The following is a 21,943-nucleotide window of genomic DNA, read 5'->3' as shown; positions in this document are numbered from 1 at the left end:
ATTAACTATAAGCATGGACCATCAATTGTCACTCAGTGCCCACTGAAACCGAGAACTCTGCTCCCAGTCCCACCTCTGGAGAGGCTGTGTCAAAGCAAGCAAATAAGATAGGGAAGAAGGATGCCTAAAATTGAAAAGTGAGCTTTCTGGTTAAGCTCCACAGGGGAGGAAAGAAACTGTCAGTGCCCTCAATGGCATCTTTAGCGCCCATAGACCCCAAACCCAGTACTTTGTAAATGTTTCTAGTTTATCGGAATACTTCCTTTGAAAAATTTTTTTTTTCTTAAGTTAATTTTTTTTGGGGGCGGGGGAGGAAGAACAAAAAAAAAAAAAAAAAAGCCACACAAGTTAAAGTCTAAAAGGTCAGAGAGGGAAAAGTTTCTCACTTCATTCCTCCAGGCACCCAATTCCTCTCCTAAGAAGCAACCTTTACCAGTCCCTTATCTAACTCCTCTCAATTCCTTGTAATGTTTTACCAAAAGCTCACTCCCTTTGAATTTTCCCTTGGGTTTCTGCAAGTTCCCCGATCGTAGCCCCTCCCTCGTGGGAGGGGGGAAATGGCAAAAGGGCTTGGTTTCGTTCACCCCGGAGCAAGCCGACTAGGGGGGGAATAGCTGGTTTTAAGCCTGAGGGTGGGGCTGACGGGGGAATGAGAGTGAGAGAACCCACGAGGACCGTCAGGGCGCCCTCCCTGGAGAGGCAAGTCCCTCACGGCTCCTCAATGTCGTCCTTTTCATGAAGGAGCTAGTAATACCTGCAATTTGCTTCCTTCAGGGGGCTGGCTCGAAGATCCTAGGCAGTGCCTGCGGACTGCGCACACTAAAGCACTTCGGGGTTGGTAAGGCGCAGGAGGAAGCCCGGGGGCTCTGAGCCCCGAGAAGGTCCGCAGCCTCAGTGCAGGCAGCGGAACCCGCGGGAACAGCTCCCCTCATAACCTGACCCTCTTGTCCTCCCTGGCTCCTGAAGCGCCCTTCTAGCTCGCAGGCAGCCGACGAGACGGCGCGGAGCCCTCGGGGCCTCGGGCTCCTCCCCGCTCCCGCCACAAGCCTCAGGTGCGCGAGTCCCCCTGCGGGACAGGTGGCGGCTCCCCATTGCTATAGCGACGACCTGGCTCGCCAGCCGCGCCCAGGCCCTGACCGGGGCGTCGTGACGTCATCACGCCCTCCCCGGGCGCTCGGCCTCGCGGGCTGTGCGTCACCCGGCCGGGGGGCGGGGCGGGGATCTGAGGGGCACGGTTCAGAGCCCAGCCGCCTGGGCTCCGGGGCCCGGGAACCTGGATAAGTAGGACGGCTGCCGCGGCGGCAGGGGGTGCGGGGTGGAGCGTGCCCGGTATTTTCTATACGGGTTCCGGGGCCCGGTAGAGGCGCGCCGAGAGGAGAGGAAAGTGCGGCGGCCCTGGAACCTGGATATCGCGCGAGGCAAGCTGCGCGCGGGCGGGCGGGCTATGGCGCAGGCGGGTTGCGGGGCCGGCGCTGGTGGCAGGGCCCGGTGCATGGCGGTCTGTCGGCGGAGTCGCCCTCGGGGGCTGTCAGGTTGGTGGCTGCGGGAAGAGTGGGTCCACCGTGCCCAGGTGGGAGGCCGGGCGGGCGCAGGGCCCCGGGAAGGTCCCGAGCCCGGCGTGCCCACCTTCCTCCGGCCCTAGCCTAGCGTCCGGGCGGCTAGACGGCGACCTGACCCTTCCCCCACCCCGGGTCCCGTCTCCCATCCCTGCCCCTTCTTTCCGCCCTGCGACTCCTCCCCCAAGACTTCTAAACCCCACCCCGTCTCCCATCCCCACTCCCGCCTCCACCTCTGTGACCCTACACCCCACCCACTGACCCTAAAACCTCACCTCAGTTCTTATTCATTGACTCTGCCAACCCAGGAATTTCCCCAGCACTTCCCGGGGACCCACCAACCCAGTGACTCCCTCAGTTCTAATCCAGTGACTCAAGATCCAAGACCCCCGTACCTCTCCTTGGTGACCCCCCCCCCCAACCTTCTCAGTAACCCCATCATTGGTCCGGTAACTCCCACGGTTCTACCCTGTGTTCGCCCACAAACTCGGTGAATCCCCTCAAACGTTTTCTTGTAACTCTTAAGCCCTACTCCAATAGTTTCCCACCCAGTCGTCATCTACATAACCTTCTACATCTGATAATCCCTTCTTTGCCCTGTAACCTCATGGTCTTCATTCCATGCTCCCGCTTCATCTTAAAATCACCCCCACTGACATCTCTCTCTCTCTCTGCACCCTCAGCCCCTCAGTGTCAATCAACACATGACTTACAAGTGCCCCAGCACCATGCCAGTGCCCAGGAAGATGTAGACATGAATATGAAGTACTAGTAATGGTTGGAGGCATCAAAGAATTCTGGATTGAGTCTGTCTGGTCCCAGACTCAAGTCCCAGCTCTGCCACCGTTGTGTTTTGGAAACCTGGGAGAGGTCCCTGCCTCACTCGGCCTCAGCCTCTCGTCTGTGTTGTGATAAGGTTGGGTTAAATGATCTCAGAGTTTCCTTCCAGCTGTGAAATTCTACAGTTCTCAGTCAAGATGGTATTTGTTTGCAATCATTTTTGTACCCTCCCTAGAAGTTTACTCTTGTAACCTCACCTCAGGTTCTACTTGCTTCATGAGCCTTATTCCCTCATTCCCTTGACCCTCTACACTCTTAATAGTCCATACCCATTTCCCTTGCTCAGGCCCCATCAGTTAACATGTTTGCAAAGCCAGGGGCATTGATGTGATAAGAAACCTGGTTCTAGTCTCTGGTTCTTCAGCTGTGGCACCTCAGGCATACCATTTAGCCTCTAAGAACCCTCAGCCTCAACCTCTGCTAAGGGAGGATAGTAGTCTTGCCTGAGATGGTGCATGCAAAGTACCTGGCACCATGCCTGGCCCATGGGAGCCCTTAAATCTAAGCTGAGAAGCTCTTACGGATCTTACTCTGTCCTGGGTGATAGGGATTCAACAGACAATGAAGACAGGGCCCATACCTTAACATTACTTTTCTACCACCAAGCTCTTGGAATCCCCATTCTCTTCTCTCTGCTATGGCCTTCTCCTCTTATTCTTTACACATCTTTAATTATGATTGGCCAAGCACCCACTGGGTGTCAGGCTTTGTATAAATTAAACTTACCTTGCAACAACCCCAAGAAGTTGGTATTACTATATCCACCACCATTTCCCATTTCTCTTGGTTTGGTTTGGTTGTAAATAAAGAACCTGAGACAGATAAGTGGCAGAGCGAGTATTTGAACCCATGGTCTTCAAAACCTACTGGCTCCATTGACTTTCTTGTCCCCAAACCTGCACAGTTTTCCAGGTCACCCTGAGCCTCTTGTTCCTTATTTTCTAATGATCCTAAGCCCAACATCAGCTCATTCCGTGACCATCCCCCCCCCCCCAAGGTCTCTATTATCCTTTGCCTCATGGCTTAGTGACTTCCTCAACCCATTGTTCATGACTTTGCACCCCATGTGCCTGGAGTCCCCTGCACCTTAATACCTCTTTTCACCTTTTGTCTAGATATCCTCTCACAGCCCTTACTACATGATCTCACTCACCCTAAGGGGTCTGCCACTTCAACGCCAAACCCTTTCATACTGTTAAGTCCCTTCCCCCCAGGAATTCATATACTCTAAAACCCACTGGCCCAGTAGTCATATAATTCCCTATTTTCAGTCTCTTCTCAGTGTTCTAGCTGCCTCCTTTCTACCATCCACAGCTTGTCCTGTTACCCAAAGACTTCATCTAACTAGCCCTTTATCTAGTGATTTCCTTTACCTAGTTTCAATGAAATGAGCCCTTTCCATCCCAGCATGAACCCATCTTTCATAACCTATACATCCTCCCATTCTAAGTTCCCTCCTCTTCACGTTCTGTCCAGTATCCCCCTGAGATTCTGCCTCCTATATTCCCAGATCCCATGGCATCCTCCCCATTGTCATCAGTGATCTCCTTTACAAACCAGAATCTTCCCCTTTTTCCTCTCCCTGCATCCCTGCCCCTTCTCACAGTACCTTTTTCCATCCTTCCTCTTCTTTTTCTCCCAGCTGTTCTCACTTCACCCATTTTGATAACACTGATTATAATGCAAATGTCCCTCTCATCCCAACTTCTCCTTTTCCATTCTTCTGTGCATCTAACTCCAGGGCTGCGTAAATGACCCTGCCACTCTGAGCTCTCCTTCCTTCTCACACAGCACTGTGCAGCCAAACCTCACTGGTCCCTTTGGTTAGTCCAAGGAACTACACTCTTCTCTGGGAACTTCTGATTGTAGGTCACCACGATCACAGTCCTTTAGGTAGCAAGGAGAGAGAGAGATCTTGGAGACCCTTCTGAATTGATTTAGCCTCGTCTCCTGGACACACTCCCATGATCCTGTTCTGTTTCTGAAGTGGCTTGGTATATATGCCCTCAGGGTAGAATGCTTTGGAGTTGGTTTCTGCCTGCATTGAATTAGCCCCATTGTTTCTTCAGCTCTGGGAGGACTTTCAAGTGCCCTCCCACCGGAAGACTGGATGGTGAATAGCAAAATGTGACATTAAAGACCACATCCAAGAGTCTTTTCTGTAGGTCACCAAATTCCCAGGTCTCCTACAATATTCTTGTTGGCTATATAATAATACATAACAGCAGAGAGTAAAACTAGAGTTAAGGAAAGGGTAAACCCTGGGGTCTACAAATGGATCTTTTTTTTAAGATTTATTTATTTTTGGGAGAGAGAGAGAGAGAGAGAGAGAGAGAGAGGGAAGGAGAATGCAAGCGGGGAGGGTCAGAGAAAGGGAGACAGAAGATCCAAAGCAGGCTCTGCACTGACAGAAGAGAGCTCAGCATGGGGCTCGAGCTCTGGAGCCAGGAGATCATGACCCGAGCCAAAGTCTGAGCCACCCAGGTGCTCCCAAATTGATTTTTAAAAATAAGCTTTTGCCTTAGGCTTGTTTAATCTTTCTTAGGGCACAGGACGTATTCTGCCATGGATCTTAGTTATTTGTGTACTTCTCAACCTACTCCCTGGCTCCACTGTGATTTCCTTCAGAATAGCGGCTGGGTTTTCTTTATCTAATATCATCTTAATCTAGTGTCTGTATTATGAGGTAGTCAGTAATACTGACTGGATTGAATGAACTCAGAAATTCTGCATCAGATACAAACAAGTAAAAACAGTTTGCGTCTATGTTCATTTTGTAGCCACAACAACCCCCCTCCCCAAATCCCTCTAGACGCATAATGGGCAAGTCCCTTGATTTAAACAGTCTGGAATTTAGACACTTCCTTTTTTAGTCATTGGTTGCAAAAGGGAATGGGTGTAAGTACTTGTTTTCACTGTATGTTTGGTAAGACTAGAGAGATTGGTTGCCGCTGTTGATAGAATGCAATGGTTACAAGGCCAGGGTCTGTTATATACAGACCAGTTTTCAAGAAAACAGCAATGTGAAATTTTTACTGGGAGTTGCAAAGACGGTCCAGGAATAGGGGGAACCAGATTGGCAAAATGATGGTAATTGCCAAAGTTGTGGATTTGGGTTCATAGGATACGTTACACTGTTCTTTCTAGTTTTGTGTATGTTTGAAATCCCTAATAAAAGTTGGAAAAAAAAAAAAAGCTAGTTGAACAAGTGCAAATTTAGCACTGTTCCTTGGAAAACACCTCAACGCAAATGTTACTGAGTCAGTACTATTATCTAGGTTAAGTAGTATATTTAGTCTAACCTATCCCTGACCTTTTCTGTTTGTGAGATAGGGCGCTAAAAACAAAAATTAGCACCCTGCAGAATTTTGTACTTGGTGGCGCAGGAATTGTAACATCCTGGTAACCAGCACCTATTGCCCTGGAAGTGAGAAGGTGAAGGGAGTGGGGGGAGGTGAATGGGAGACCAGAGCTCAACTAGGGTCTTCCATTTTTGGCCTAAGGCCTTTAGATTACTGGGACATCTTAAAGGTATGGATGTTCATTCATTCACTCATTCATTCATTATTCCACAAATGTTTGGTGACTCCCTGCTAGAGGCCTGGTACTTTTCTAGTACCTGGAGACAGAGCAGTGAATAAAACAAAGTTCCTGGACTTAAGAAGCTCACCTGTTGGGGACAGGCATACAAAAACAAATAACAAGTAAAATTTATGTTGAGAAAATTAAGCAGAGAAGGGAGAGAGTTCCTGGAGTCAGTGTTAAATTTTAAATAGGTTGGTTAAGGAAGTTCTCACTGAAAAGGTAACATTTGAGCCAAAAAGTTAAGAGGGTGAGCCAAGCATATATCTGGGGGAAATGTGTTCCAGTCAGAGGGAACAGCAAGTGCAAAGGCCCCAGAGCAGGAGTATGCCTCGTATACTCTACATTCGAGGAACATAAAGGCTCCAGCCAGTATGGCTGCAGTAGTGTAAGAGAGGGGAAACAGCAGGAGAGATGTGGGAACGTGAGTGGATTGGTGGCAGGTCACATTAAGATTTTGTGCCTTGTGAGAGTGAAGCCATTGGAGGGCTCTAAACAGATGAGTGATGTGATCTGACATCCAGGATCATTCTGGCTGCATTGCTGAGAGTGACCCATAGAACGCAAGAGTGGAAGGAGGGAAACTGGTTAGGAGGCTACTCCAAGAGTCCAGGCAAGAGAAGTTGGTGGCTTGCATCCAAAGTAAAGCAGTGGAAAAGTGAGAAGTGGTTGGATTCTGGCTGTGTGTGTGTGTGTGTGTGTGTGCGCGTGGAGAGAGAGAGAGAGAGAGAGAGAGAGAGAGAGAGAGAGAGGAGCCACCAGATTTGCTGATGGCTTAGATATGGCATGTAAAAGAAACAGAAGAAGTTGAGGATGGCTCTCTCCTTTTTGGCCTGAGCAACTGAAGAATGGAGTTATCATTTAGTGAAATGGGGAAGCAGGAGGAGGGGTAGGTTGTGAGAAGAGATAGATAAGGAACTAACTTTTGAGTGTGTCAAGTTTCAGGTGCTTTTTGGGCATGGAGATGTTGCATAAGCCACTGGATACACAAGTTGTTAGACATGAGTAAATTTCTGCTCTCCTGAGAACTGAAAGAACACTGTTCCTGAGCAAGAGACAGGGCAGTACAGTAGAACACTGGCAGTTCAGGAGTGAGGCCTGGCTCTGCCACCTGCTAGCTGCATGATCCTTTGGAACTTCTTCAGCAGTTCTGGCCTCCGTATCTTCATCTGCAGAATGCCTGCATTAGACTAGAAACAAGCCATCTTCTCAGCCCACGCCCATTGTGAGAGTCCACGAATTCGTGCTCAGAGTAAACAAGGTAACATATCTGTACATCGAAGAGCATTTTGAAAACTGCTGAGCCCTATGCCAGCTAGCAGTGTTGATGTTAAGAATCCATCCTTCCTTTGCTAAAGTAATACCCAGTGAGTGCCTGCCGTGTGCTGGGCACAGAGGATACAGTGATGGAGAAGATGCAGCTGTGCCCTCGTGGAACAGTATAGACCAGCTGCCTGGTGCAGCTTCGCTGCTAAGTGCAGAGGAAACAGGCCAGACACCAGTGGTCTGGTGTGACATGAGCCAGGGAAAGCCTGTTACTGACTTGGGTCTGGGAAAACAGTGAACGTGGATGTCAGAGATGAAGCAAGATGATGTTTCAAGTGAGGCCAAGTGGTCACTGGGGCTGGGGCAGAGCTGGGGCAGAGCTAAGGCAGTGGGGCTCCGTTCCTTCCCTCCCTCATTCTTTCACTCAACGTTTACTCCTCTGTTGGGATCTTCTCTTAAGGAGCTCGTGGTTCTGGAGTAGATGGTTTCAAATCCAGCCTTGAGAGTTTCAATTAGAATGAATTCCCAGTAAGTGGAGCTGATTTAGGATTCAAATTTGAGCAAAGAGCTCAGTTGTGGACACATTCTTTGTTAGGTGCTGATTACGCCAAGTTATAAGCAGTATAACAGAAAGTAGGAGTGTGTTATTTTCCCCCTAGAAGAGTCCAATTTAAGGAAAACATACCGTGGCAGAGTAATCCCTTCACTGCATCTGGAAGCATAGTCGCTGTGCCATGTTTATCCATGTATCATTTAGATGTCAGTGTTTATATTGTAAGGAGAGTCTCTGACCAGCTAAACAAGAGCACAGGATACAGCCCATCTTCACTGACAGATCACCCACAAAATTTGTTTAGAGTAGATATGTAATCATCATCTTTCATTTAACAGAATGGGGAAATTTTGTCCTAGTGAGTGGAAAAAACCACTGAGATACAAATCCAAGTGCAGCAGAAGCTATTGTCTTTAACTGGTGGCCAAAAGCTACTGACGAAACCTTGGATGCCTCTTGCCCTGGCAGCGCTCAGTCAAGGTAGAGAACTATGTATTGATGTGAGGGTCTCACGGTTGTCTTTGTTTTGCCGGTAGAAGTGAAGGGCCTATTTAGGCTCCTCGCTTACAGCTCAGAATCGGAAAAGATCTGTGATGTTGAATGTGACGTTCAAAGCCTCACAGCACATTAGATTGTCACCAGCTGGAAGTCAGAGCACTTCTTCTGGTGCCTCTGGGTTAACATTTACTCCTGGCTTGCCCTCAGTAAATGATTCATCTCCGAGAAGCACAGATAGAACTTGTTAGTTTGGTACTATTTCTCACTGTATCGCTCTTCATTTGTTGGGAGTCCCTGCTGCTTTGGGGTATTTGATAAAGCATGGCACCCATGCAGTTACGATAAGAACCAAGGACCTGGGGGCTCCTTGAGACTGTGGAACTGACCTGAGGCTTAGATGTCAAGGGTGTACCTGAGACCAGAGTTCTCTCTGTCTGAGAAAATCGTCCTCTCAACCTAAGAAGTACCGTCTGAAGCCACAGAAGCAGTGAGGGAGAAAGGCAGCCCCTGCCTAGCTACCACTTCAGCCAGACTGACCCTTGTAACCAGGCTGGGGACACACGTGCTAGAGCCAACCTGTTCTCAGATCCTGTGCAGATTTGCTGTTGCCTCATGCTCAGCTTGGTCACCTTTCCATACGATCCATGAGCCGTGAAGCTAAAGTTTCAGGTTTGGTTTTGCTGCAAAGCTGTATAACAGAATCTATGCTGTCAGCACTGGACTAGCCATGCCTCACAAATGCAGAACCGTAGATATTCCTGTAGCCAACGAAAGGAATGCAAAGCATGCTTCCAGAGTTTCCTTTTTTGTTCATTTATTTATATTTGTTTATTTAACATATAAATACATTTGTGTATTTAACATTCATGAGGCTAACTTTTTTTTTTTTTTTTTGGTCTGTAAGTCCAGTGAAAAGTCATCCTTCTGTTGCTATTCCCCAGTCACTCTGTTACCCTTCTGCACGCAACCCTACTTAGTAATTTCTTGATTGTCTTTCTACAGATTTTTGCATGCCAGTGGCAGCATACAGAAGGCATTGTTTTATATTTTGCCATTTTTTAAATTTAATATGTTTTGGGGATCTTTGTGTGTTTGTATGTAAGGACCTTCCTCATTTAACTATGTCTACATAGTATAGAAATTCCATATTGATAGACATTTATGCTGCTTTTAATGTTTTTGCTATTACTGCATACAGGGATGCCATGACGAACCTTAGACCTGTGTCATTTTCCACATGTTCTGTCTACATACATACATACATGTCATACATGACCTATCTGCTGGGTCAGATGGTAGGCACATTTGTACTTCTGATTGATACTGCCACATTGCCCTACACAGAGTTCGTACCCATGTATACTCTGCCCCTCCCCACCCGTTCCCAGCAAGGTAAGACTCTGCCTGTTTCCCCACAGCCTCATGGACATTGCTCTGAGTGAAGAATATACAGATTCCCCAGAGATCACCATAGGATACTGAATGATAGGGCCCCACCATGACACTCTATGCCACAAGACATACAAAGCACAACACAGCCCAGTTTGAGGAATACCACATTTATTTTTTTTTAATGTTTATTTATTTTTGAGAGAGAGAGAGAGAGACAGACCATGAGCAGGGGAGGGGCAGAGAGAGAGGGAGACACAGAATCTGAAGCAGGCTCCAGGCTCCGAGCTGTCAGCACAGAGCCTGACGTGGGGCTCGACCTCACGAACTGTGAGATCATGACCTGAGCCGAAGTTGGACACTCAACCGACTGAGCCACCCAGGCACCCCGAGGAATACCACATTTAAAAACAACTACTAGACCTCTTGTGGTTAGAAAGAAGGAAAATTCTAGAGGAAGAAGTTCCCTACCTTAGTCCTTAGACTGCATGAATTAAAGGAGGAATGTCTTTCTCTGCAGGACATCAGAGGGATGAGGTACAGCTAGTGATGGGCAGGCTGTGGGAAGAATAAAAGGAAACCCCAAGAGGGAGGAGCTGATAACCAAGCAAATGTGTTTAGTGTCCAATGGAGAAGCACCTCTCTACTCCATGCTGGTATCTTTCCATTCCAGCGACTTTTTTTTTTTTTTTTTTTAAGGTTATACCCCGTTCATTTCTTTTTGGCCTCTTTTCCTCTCCTCTCACTTGGAGTTTAGGTTTCTGCAAGTTGAAACTGAGTGAATGTTCAACCTTATGTCTCACTACTTAGTGTTAGTTTGTTGACTTTCTTCCATTAATCCAGATGGTCTTCATGGTTCTTATTTAAAAGGCTTAAGCATCCTGTGCAAGTAGTGCTGTTTTCTGTGCATTCTCTTTGTGGAATAAATTATGAAGATGAGGTTCTTAGATCTCAGATTCTGAACCTTTCCTCGTGGGGTTAACCCCTGGTGGGGTTAAGCATTGATGGTTTGTGCCCTGGAGAGCCTGGAGCTGTCTCTAGTGCCATCTCCAATGCACATTTGTGCCTGCCTCCTGGCCTTGCCAACACTGATGTTTGGATTTTTGTTTTTATTAATAGAGTCTATTGCTTAGAGCATTTTTAGGTTTATGGAAACATTGAATAGAAAATGCAGACAGTTCCCATATACTCCCCTCCCTGCCCCAGTTCCCAGTTTTTCCTATTATTAACATCTTGCATTAGTGTGGTATATTTGCTACAATTGATGAACTAGTATTGACGTATTATTATTAACTGAAGTTCATGGTTTACATTATGGTTCATTCTTTGTGCTATATATTCTGTGGGTTTTGTCAAATATACAACGTCAGATATATGTCCACCATTACAGTATCCTACAGAATCATTTCACTGCCCTAAAAATGCCCTGTGCTCCATCTGTTCATCCTTCCTCTCTCCCCCTGCACCCCTGGCAAGCACTGATACTTTTATTGTCTCTACAGTTTTACCTTTTCCAGAAGTTATGTAGTTGGAAACATACTGTATGTAGTCTTTTCAGATTGGCTTCTTTCACTTAGCAAAATGCATTTAAGTTTCCTCTATGTCTTTTCATGACTTAGTGGCTTTTTTCTTTTTCTTTCTTTCTTTCTTTCTTTCTTTCTTTCTTTCTTTCTTTCTTTCTTTCAGAGAGAGCGAGTGAGCACAAGTGGAGGCAGGGGCAGAGGCAGAGGGAGAGGGAGAGAATCTTAAGCAGGCTCCAAGCCCAACACAGAGCCTGACATGGGTCTCCATCTCACAACCATTGAGACCATAACCTGAGCCAAAATCAAGAGTCAGACGCTTAACCAACTGAACTACCTAGGTGCCCCAGTCGTTCTTTTTATCACTGAATGATATTCCATTGTCTGGATGTACCACAGTTTTGTGTATTGAAGGACATCTTAGTTGCTTCCAGCCTTTGGCAATTATGAATAAAGCTGCTATAAACATCCATGTGCTAGTTTTCTGTGGATATAAGTTTTCAACTCATTTAGGAGTAGGAATGCTGGATCATTTGGTAAGACTGTTTAATTTTGTAAAAAACTGCCCAACTGTCTTCCAGAGTACTGTTTTGCGGTACCATTTTGCATCCCTACCAGCAATGAATAAAAGTTCCTGTTCCTCCACATCCTTGCCAACACTTAGTGTTATTGCTGTTTTGGATTTGGGCTATTCTGATAGGCGTGTAGTGGTATCTCATTGTCTACTGGATATTAATACTTTGATTTATGGTAATGGAGTAAATATATACCACCATGATTATTCTTTCTTGTAGTTTAATTACTAATGACAGTGAACCTTTTTTGTATTATTTATTTACTATTAGTGTTTTTGCTTATATGAATTCATATTATAGCCTTATTTGTCTAGTGGGAATTTGAGACTGTTATTGGAGGTTTGTATATGTCTGCATGTGTTTTTTTTTCACCCAATTTTTTTTTGTTGTGGTAAAATACATGTAAAAAAAAATTACCATCTTAACCATTGTTAAGTGTATATTTAAGTTGCATGTGTTTTTAATATCATGTCTTATGTTTTCTTTCTTCAATATTTTCCCCAATGTTGATTTTTTTTTTTTAAACCTAACTCTTCTTTTGCCTTGATTTTTGATTTCAGAAGCTAAAACTACCTTCTCTTCCTAGTTGAGATTTGGGTATTGTTCCATTTTGATGAACTGATGGCATAAATTTAACCTTTTTGTCCCAGGGTGATGTTTTTTAAATAACACTATGTACCTAAATAACTATGATGATCCAGTTCCTCCTGATGGCTGATGGCATGTTTCATTTTCAAATAGCCCTTCTCAAGCCAGCAGTGACCCCAGGCTGAATTCCAGAAACAAGTCCGATGTAACTTGATAATATCTGTATTAATTTGCATATTGGTATAATGTACACCCATTGTACACCCCCTCCAAAATGACTTTATTCTGGACTTTTTTTCAGTGGACTAAAGGTGGATTTGAAATAGCCGTGATTCTGTGTTGGGTGTTTACGAGCTAAGGTGTTAAAATTCTTAAACTTATGACTGAAAATTAAGTTTTTAAGTTACCTGTTTTAGTTTAAATGAATTCTGTTCTGCAGTAAAGGGGTCTGCATTTTCATTGCCCTTTTGGAATTAAAAATAATCCGTTTTGCCTAATTACTCTTTTCTGTGACTAATTCAAATCTATAAAATTGTAGTAGCTAAATAGGAACCACACTAAAAAGTGATTTGGGCTTTTAAAATCACTGTGCCATTTGCAAAGAGATGTTTAGCTGATGTTTTAAATGTGTGCAAGTTTCTGTTATTAATTTCCTGTTTTCTCTTTAGTGTTTGGAAACCCACAGAACCAAGCCTCTTTCACCAAGGTTTTTGTGTGTGCATTGAAGTCTTTTTCTATAATAACAAATACTGAATCGTTTTACTACAGCTCTTCCAAATCTGGTTCTAATTTGTTTGCCACTTGACTTGCTGAGCCTCTGTCTCTTCCAACCTAATGTCACTTTTTCCTCTCTGAGAACTTTTATTTCCAAATGAGGAATTTTCTGAGCGAAAATTAAGTCTTTTCTTCCCCCCAAAGTTGAACATTCTTCTCTTGCCAAGTGAATATTTTGTTTTTTGTTTTTTTTTTCCTTTTTTTGGCTTTAAATACAGTTGCCCTCTGGGCTGGCTGAAGCAGAGTACAGAAAGCCTTATTTCAAATGTCCGAGGAGTTTGGACTGGCAGAAAATGATGGAATAGTGAACAGGTGCCTGTAGTCAAGGCGAAGCCTAGCTTGCGTGTGGATCAGATTAGATCTGAACCGTGCCAAAGTGGAGAAACACAAATATGTGGCTACTGTTTAGTTTCCTGTCTTTCATAACCCTTATTTTTCTGCTTTGAGGAGATAATTGAAGCACATCTTGTTTCGTGGAAAGACCTAAAGATCCAAAGTATCTGAAAAGCTTTTCCAAATGTTATCTCTTCCAGATAAATTATAATTTATGTTTTTACATTAGGAAACATTTATATATTATGAAGCCAGAGGGCTATTTCCTGCATCAGAGCCAGGTTAAGTTCTTTTTTTCTTTTTTTTTTTTTTTTTATGTTCTATTTATTTTTGAGAGAGCACAAGCCGGGGAGGGTCAGAGAGAGGGGAACAGAGGATCTGAAGCAGGCTCCGCACTGACAGCAGTGAGCCTGACATGGGGCTGACAGCACCGAGAACCAATGTGGGGCTTGAACTCACGAACTGCGAGATCATGACCTGAGCCAAAGTTGTACACGCAACTGACTGAGCCGCCCAGGTGTCCCATGTTCATTTTAAAAAGTCAACAAACAGAAGCTGGCTGCAAGTTATGGTAGAGTCCAAAATACTTCCTTTTCTTTAAAAAATTTTTAAGTTCATTTATTTTGAGATAGAGAAGTGGGAAGGGGCAAAAGAGAGGGAGAGAGAATCCCAAGCAGGCTCTGTGCTGACAGTGCTGGGCTCGAATTCACAAACTTGAGATCAAGACCTGAGCTGAAACCAAGAGTCAGGCACTTAACCAACTGAGCCACCCAGGCACCCCAGGAGTACTTCCTTTTCATTTCTACCCTTTATCATGGCTATTATCCACCCCTCCCCCAGCCCCCAGTCTGTCTCTCCCTAATACCCAGCTTAGGTCACTGGGGGGCTGGCAAACCTTATACCCTACAAGGAGAAAACAGAGCAGCTGCCCCTGCTCCCCCTCCATCCTTTCTCAAAAGGCCACAGGAGTTATGAATCTGAAATGTCAAGTGCAGGCAGGAAATGCTCAGTCACAGCCATCCTGAGACAGTGACAAGCCTCTCTTTGGCCCTGCCAGTATCATTGTTGTTAGTTCAGTACTGGCACAGAAGGATTCAGAGTAGAGCATCGATTCACAAAGGCAAGGGAGAAAAATGGCAATCAGACACTTGTATATGCCTGGCAGCCACAAAACACCTTCTCACCACCCGCAGCCAGGCTCTATTGGAAGGCAGCATCGGAGATCAGGAAAAGTTACAGAGCAAGAGTTGACTGTTTTAAAGGTTTATATTATGGGCTTAAGGAGGAAAATTGAATATTTAGCCTGCACATGAGAACATGTAAAAGAGTGGAGATTTGTTTTCTTTGAGTCTAAGAAGCATTATTTTGGGAAATGTGGCTACCAGCTATTCCCTTTTTCCATTGTGGTCAGGTCCAGGAGGACTGGGTCTAAGTTACAGTGGGTGAGATGAAAGTTAAACAATCAATAGTCAAGTGTTTTGAGTGCTGACATTGTGTCACACTATATTAGCAGAAGGAAGAAATGCACCAGATATTGAGAGGTATGGACTCTGGGGCCGGCCAGTCTGGCTTTGAATCCTGGCTTCCGCACTTACTAGCTGTGGGACCTTGGAATAAATTACTTCTAAGCCTCGGTCACTGCATCCATAAAATGGAAATAATGTACCTGTTTCTGTGTAGGGTTATTTTTAAGATTTTGAAAGAGTTAATTAATATAGGGGCACCTAGGTGGCTCAATCCAGTTAAACATCTGACTCCTGATTTCAGCTCAGATCATGATCTCATGGTTCGTGAGTTCAAACCCCGCATCAGGCTCTGTGCTCTCAACTCAGAGCCTGCTTGGGATTCTCTCTTTCTCCCTCTCTCTGCCCCTCCCCTGCTCGTGTGCCCATGCACTCTCTCCCTCTCTCAAAAAAAAAAAAAAAAAAAAGAGATTAGAAACCATTTCTGCAGATTCCTAGTACAGGGCTCTTTCCACTATTTGGCTACGTTTAAGAATACCCATTGCTTCAAAAGCATTTCTCTTTAGGTTTTTCTTCCATCCCCCTCCGCAGAGCCAGTTTTTCTTGGGTACTTCTTATGTGGCAGCACTGTGCTAAATGCTGACATATGTGACCTTATTTAATCCTTACAGCAATCTGTGAAGGTGCTATTATTATCCCCATTTTTTTACAAGTGGAATCTGAAGCTCATAGAGGTTCAGTTACTTGCCCAAGGGTACACAGCTTCAAAGAGGTAGAACCTGGGTTAGAGCCCAGGCTGTCTGACTCCAGAACCTGCGTTCTTAACCATGCCACAGGTTTTCCTCAGAATGTCTCAATAGAGTACAGATGTGCTGAATTAAACCACCTATTGCAGCAGCAGCCACAGGAGCCAGCCATAAAGATTTGAGGCCATTTTGTAATCCTTTTTCAACCCATAATCTGCTTTGTTTCCAGACCTAGGTCTCATATGCATCCTTTTTCTGACAATGCTGTTAACAGAAGCAGGGTACCAAAAGAATTTCTCTCCCTGCTTAAGACTCTGAAGGTCGAGGGTCATGGAGCAGACCAAGAGAGGCCAGGACCAGAGCTTGTGGTTATCAAGGCTCTGGGCAAGGTTGGGGTCACTGCCAGGAACCTAGTAGACCAGATAATATGGGTCAGATGTCAGAATTCCCATCTAGACCAGTGGTGCTTTACCTTTAATTCCTGTAAGACTCTCATGACAATCTTAAACTCCCTTCTTTTCAGAAAAATGCACAAGCTCACATGCCAAAAAAGTGTTTTCAGGTCGCCAGACCTAAAAACGCCCGTCTAAAAACCTCTGTACTAGGCTACAGAGTAAAGTATATGACAGCATACTCTGGAGCTAGATAGCCTGGATTCAAAATCCTCTTCTCATACTTACTACCTGTGCAACCTTGAGCCAAGTTACTTAGTGTCTTAGGCTTCAATTCCCTCAACTATGAAGTGAGGATAATACTATTTAATTACAGGATCATTATGAGGATTAAATGAGTTACTATATATAAAATGCCTAGTACACAGTTAGCTCTACAGCACTGTTCACTATTACTGCTAGTAGTACCTTGGCCCATTCAGTAAATGTTTATGGATAGTGGGGACACCAAGTCTAAAGGAGAACATCCCAACAGGTGTGTCACAAGTAGGCTATAGTCATGTAAAAATGTTGACCCGCTCAGCCTTGGGCCTGCCAGAACCCCAGCTGGTTGCTCCTGGCTTCGAATAGCAGCATCTGCCATATACAAATATCCTTCTCTCTGGGTGCCCTGATGTGAAAACAGTTTGGGCAGCACTAATTGAAATCAGTGAGAATCAAGTAGGCAGTCCAAATCCCAAGTCCAGGGGGTTTCTGTGGATGGGTGGCAATAAGAATCTTCACTGCTAAACCTAGAACAAGGCTTCATAAGTCTGGGCTCTGGCTCAAGCAGGCTGTATGCCAGTACAAAGGAAGTCCTGCCAGCAGGACGCTACAGCACATCCCTCCCTGCACACAAGGACCCGGTGAGTCACTCCACAAGGATTTGTGGAGAGCCCACAGTGAACCAAAAACCAGGCTGGGGCCCAAAGTCTTGTGTGGGCAACAAATGTTAAAGAGGTAGTGATAAGTACCGAAGTAGGCGACTCTAGTGTGAGTACCAGGAAGAGGTAGCGCCCAGGGCTGCAGGGATTTATCATGGCTGGGAGCCATGCTGACAAGGTGGAGTCCAAGGACCATAGCAAGCTACTCAAGAGTTTGATCAAGGAAGTAGCGGATGTAGACTTGTACTTTTTTTTTTTTCTTTTTAAGTTTATTTATTTTGAGAGAGAGGGAGAGAGAATCCCTAGCAGGCTCCGCACTGTCAGCACAGAGCCTGAGGTGGAGCTGGAAGTCACAAACCATGAGATCATGACCTGAGCTGAAATCAAGAGTAGGATGCTTAATGGACTGAGCCATCCAGATGCCCCTGTACTTTTTCTTAAGGGCACTCTGACACAGTATTACAAAGTGAATAGGAAACAGGCAAGAGTTTATTTGAGGACATACTTTAGGAGGCTCTTAACAATGGTAAGACGTGAGAGGTGATACTCACCTGAAATAGGTACATATACTTCTTAAGTTTTTTAAAATTGTTTTTAATTGAGGTGTAATTGACATACAACATTATACTAAGTTTTGGGTTGTAGAACATAGTGACTTAATATTTGTATATATTGTGAAATTATCACCACAGTTAGTTTAGTTAATATCCCTCACCATATATAATTGCAGACTTTCTCTCTTGTGTTTAGAACTTTTAAGATTTATTCTCTTAGCAACTGCCAAATACACAACACAGTATTGTTATTAACTATGGTCAATCATGCTATACATTACATCCCCGTGATTTGCTTATTTTATAACTGGAAATTTGTACCTTTTGACTCTCTTTATCCATTTTGCCCACCCCTGACCCTTGCCTCTGGCAACCACCAATCTGTTCTCTGTATCTATGAGTTTGGGTGTTTGGAGTCTTTTTTTTTAAAGACACTTCTGAGTTAGCTCATACGGTATTTGTCTTTGACTTACTTCACTTAGCATAATACCATCTAGGTCCATCCATGTTATCACAGGTGGCAAGATTTCCTTTTTTTATGGCTAAATAATATCCCATTTTATATATGCTCCACATTTTCTTTATCCATTCATCCATCCATAGACACTTAAGTATTTTCCATGTCTTGGCTATTGTAAATAATGCTCGATGCTTTTATTTTTTTTGAAGTTAGTGTTTTTATTTTCTTTGGATAAAAATCCAGAAGTGGAATTGCTGGATCATATGGTAGTTTTAGTTTTAATTTTTTGAGGAAGCTCCATACTGTTTTCCACTTTATACCAATTTCCACTCCCACCAACAGTGCACAAGGGTTCCGTTTTCTCCGCATCCTTCCCAACGCTTGTTATTTTGCGTCTTTTGATAATAGCCATTATAACAGGTATGAAGTGAGATCTCATTATGGCTTTGATTTGCAATTCTTTGGTGATTAGGGATGTTGAGCATCTTTTTATGTACCTGTTGTCCATCTGGATGTGTTCTTTGGAAAAATATTTATTCAGGTCCTGCCCTTTTTTAATCAGATTGTTTGGTTTCTTGGTGTTGACTTATATAAGTTCTTTATTTTGGATATTAACCCCTTATTGGATATATGATTTGCAGATATTTTCACCCATTCGGTAGGTTGCCTTTTCATTTTGTTGATGATTTCCTCTGCTGTGCAGACACTTTTTAGTTTGATACAGTCCCACTTATTTATTTTCACTTTTGTTGCCTTTGCTTTGGGTGTCAGACCCAAAAAAATTAGAACCAAGACCATGTCACGGAGCTTATGACCTATGTTTTCTTCTAGGAGTTTTATGGTTTCACGTCTTGCATTCAAGTCTTTAATCCATTTTGAGTTAATTTTTGTGTATGGTGTCAGATAGTGGTGTATCGAGATTTTTGAGGGAAAAGGAAGAATCAAGGATGACCCCACCAATTTTGGGTGGGCAGAGATGCCAGTCCAGGCATAGGGACTACTGGAAGGGGAACAGTTCTGGGGAGCCCATTGTGAGTTCTGTTGGGGACTCATTCTGTTAGTGATGCCTGTGAGATATTCATTGATGATGGCCAGCAAGGCCAGTGGATGGATAGATCTGAGCGTGGGAGAGATGTCAGACTGTGTAGAGAGAATCAGCAGCTTGGGGTTGGCAGCCTGCCTTCAACGGGGCTTCCTTCTGAGGAGAGTGAATTTAAAGATGGGTTTTGATTGGACCTGGGTGACTCAGTCAGTTAAGTGTCTGACTTTGGCTCAGGTCATGATCTCACAGTTCGTGAGTTCAAGCCCCACTTTGGGCTCTGCACCAGTAGAGCACTCTTTCCCTCTCTCAAAATAAATAAGTAAACTTCAGAAAGGAAAAAAAAAAAAGTGGGTTTTACAAATAGTTTGGTGTGCTTCTGTCATGTGCTCAACTTCAAGAATTCTTAAATAGGTATGTTTTGAACCTTCTTCATAAAAAACCAACACGGTTGTATACTTGGAAGAATTCATCTCTTTTTCTTCTTGGCTGGCCTCATCCACTCTTTCCTTGTAGATCCTTGTAGCAGGAGGAAGGTATACAACTCATAATTTGACTGTCCATTTTCTCAGACTTGTGACCCAGAAGGAAATCTCTGACCTCAGCTGTGGCTCTTGGTGCTGGCCAGAAGCCAACTTCATGTCTGAGTATACAAGTAGCAGTTTGCCATGGAGAGCTTGGGGCTGCAGACGGTGACCCTCAGTGATGGGACGACAGCCTATGTCCAGCAAGCTGTCAAAGGTGAGTATTTCCAGGTACCTCAGAATCCTGCCCTTTCCCCCAGCCTCTGGAGAGGAGTGTCCCCTTCTAAGAGTCTTACCCCCACTCTGTCCTCCCACCTGCATGCCACAACTTACTCTGCATGAGAATTTCTTGAGGTAATTGGCAAAACGGGAACGCTTTAAAATAAAGTGCCATCCAGGCAGGCCAGCCTAGAAAATCAGACTAGCCCAGCTGCAGCAACCAAGACCTCTGGAAGGCAGGATTCCTTACATGTGAAGAATAGTTCATAAAACCTGTGGAAACGAATGAACACAGTGGTGGTTATAACTTCCTGCTCTTCAAATAATTCCCTGTCCAGTTTCTCAGTACTTTCTAGAAGCAGTTTATTTTATTTCAAGCAAGGTTAGGCACAGAGGGGGACACCCAGTTATAGATCTCATGCCTCAGGCCCCACTCAGGTTTCCAGGAATAAAAATACGGGGTATACCATTGAATTTGAGTTGCAGATAAACGGGAGCCTGGGTGGCTCGGTCATTGAGCGTCTGACTTTGGCTCAGGTCATGATCTCGTGGGTCACTGAGTTCGAGCCCCGTGTGGGACTCTGTGCGGACAGTTCAGAGCCTGGAGCCTGCTTCAGATTCTGTGTCTCCCTCTCTCTCTGCTTCTCCCCCACTCACACTCTTTCTCTCCCTCTCTCTCTCAAAAATAAATAAAAATATTTTAAAAATAAAATAAAAAATTTGAATTACAGATAAACAATGAATACTGAATGGGATGGATATTTGTAAACATGGGACAGAATACTAAAAATAGTAAAATAGGGGCACCTGGGTGACTCAATTGACTAAGCATCCAACTTCAGCTCAGGCCATGTGGTTTGTGAGTTTGAGCCCCATATCAGGCTCTCTGCTATCAGTGCAGAGCCCACTCTGGATCCTCTGTCCCCCTCCCCTGTTTGCGCATGCTTGCTCTCTCTCTGTCTCAAAAATAAATAAATATTTAAAAATAGTAAAATAATAACACTAAACACTAAAAAAAAAAGACTTCATTGTTTATCTGAAATTTGGATTCACCTGAAATTCAATTCTCAAGGAACTGAAAATCAAGGTGGACATGGAGTGAGAACTGACTGTCATTGAAGGGCAGGGCCTATGCACAGTCATGACAGCCTCCTTTCCCACCTGCATTCTCAGGCCCACCAGATGGCCTGCCTTGGACAACACTGGGCAAACATTGCCTTGTTCCTACCCTTTATTTTGCCTCTTCTAGACTCTGTGATTGGGCGGGGGGACGCCTGGGTGGCCAGTCAGTTAAGCATCCAACTCTTGACTTCAGCTCAGGTCATGATCTCATGGTTTGTGATTTTGAGCCCCACGTTGGCTCTGTACTGACAGTAAGGAGTCTGCTTGGGATTGTCTCCCTCTCTCTGTGCCCCTCCCCCACTTGGTCTCGCGCATGTGAGCGCACTCTCTCTCAAAATAAATTTAGACTCTGTGAACATCCTCATGAAGGACTGTCATTACAACATCACCCTCCTTCGTTTCAATACATTGTGAAAGTGTGTTTTAATTTCCAAGTGTACAGATAAATTGTTTGTTAATTTTATTTTAAATTGTCTGCTTCCTGATGACGACAAAGAGGCCCCTTAATCTCATCAGCAAGCTCTTTCCATATGACAATATGGGGGGAAGGGTTGCCTTCTGGAAAGGTTGTTTGTCAAGAACTGTCTATGATGTGTGGGTCTGGTTGGCTTTGTTTTCTGGAGAGTGGAACTTGTCTGGAATACTTTTTTTTTTAATGTTTATTTTTTAAAGAGAGCACAAGCAGAAAAAGGGCAGAGAGGTGGGGACAGAGGATCTGAAGCAGGCTCTGTGCTCACAGCAGAGAGTCTGATGCGGGGCCCGAACTCACGAACTGAAATCATGACCGAGCCAAAGTTGGACACTTAACCAACTGAGCCACCCAGGTGCTCCTGTAATACCTTTTTTTGTTTGTTTAGAGTTTATTTATTTATTTTGAGAGGGAGAGAAAGCACAAGTCGGGGAGGGGCAGAGAAAGAAGAGAGAGAACCCCAAGGCAGGCTCCGTGCTGTCAGTGCAGAGCCCAATGTGGGGCTTGAACCCACGAACCATGAAATCATGACCTGAGCCGAAGTCGGATGTTCAACGG

The 21,943-nt window shown here is 44.6% G+C and overlaps 1 protein-coding gene and 1 long non-coding RNA gene across 3 annotated transcripts in view; one reads left to right on the top strand and one right to left on the bottom strand.

Moving 5' to 3' along the window:
• LOC125938329 (uncharacterized) overlaps positions 1-1,106 on the bottom strand; it is a 48,299-nt gene extending 47,193 nt beyond the window's left edge. The window contains exon 1 of the long non-coding RNA XR_007462669.1: positions 755-1,106. This is a non-coding gene — a long non-coding RNA (uncharacterized LOC125938329). The remainder of the gene's footprint in view (positions 1-754) is intronic.
• A 107-nt stretch (positions 1,107-1,213) lies between these two features.
• Positions 1,214-21,943, top strand: part of ZNF76 (zinc finger protein 76) — a 33,207-nt gene continuing 12,477 nt past the window's right edge. Inside the window, exons 1-2 of one of the 2 annotated variants that reach the window (XM_049653387.1) lie at positions 1,214-1,532; positions 19,624-19,792. In XM_049653387.1, the coding sequence (XP_049509344.1) occupies positions 19,720-19,792 (73 nt within the window). In that variant the 5' untranslated portion in view covers positions 1,214-1,532; positions 19,624-19,719. Of the gene's footprint in view, positions 1,533-4,744; positions 8,278-19,623; positions 19,793-21,943 lie in introns of those variants that run through there. The other variant, XM_049653388.1, reaches the window with a different exon arrangement.

Source organism: Panthera uncia (genome assembly GCF_023721935.1).
Source record: "Panthera uncia isolate 11264 chromosome B2 unlocalized genomic scaffold, Puncia_PCG_1.0 HiC_scaffold_24, whole genome shotgun sequence".
NCBI lineage: Eukaryota > Metazoa > Chordata > Mammalia > Carnivora > Felidae > Panthera > Panthera uncia.
The sequence above is the reverse complement of the archived record's forward strand: the minus strand, read 5'-3'. Positions and strand labels throughout refer to the sequence as shown.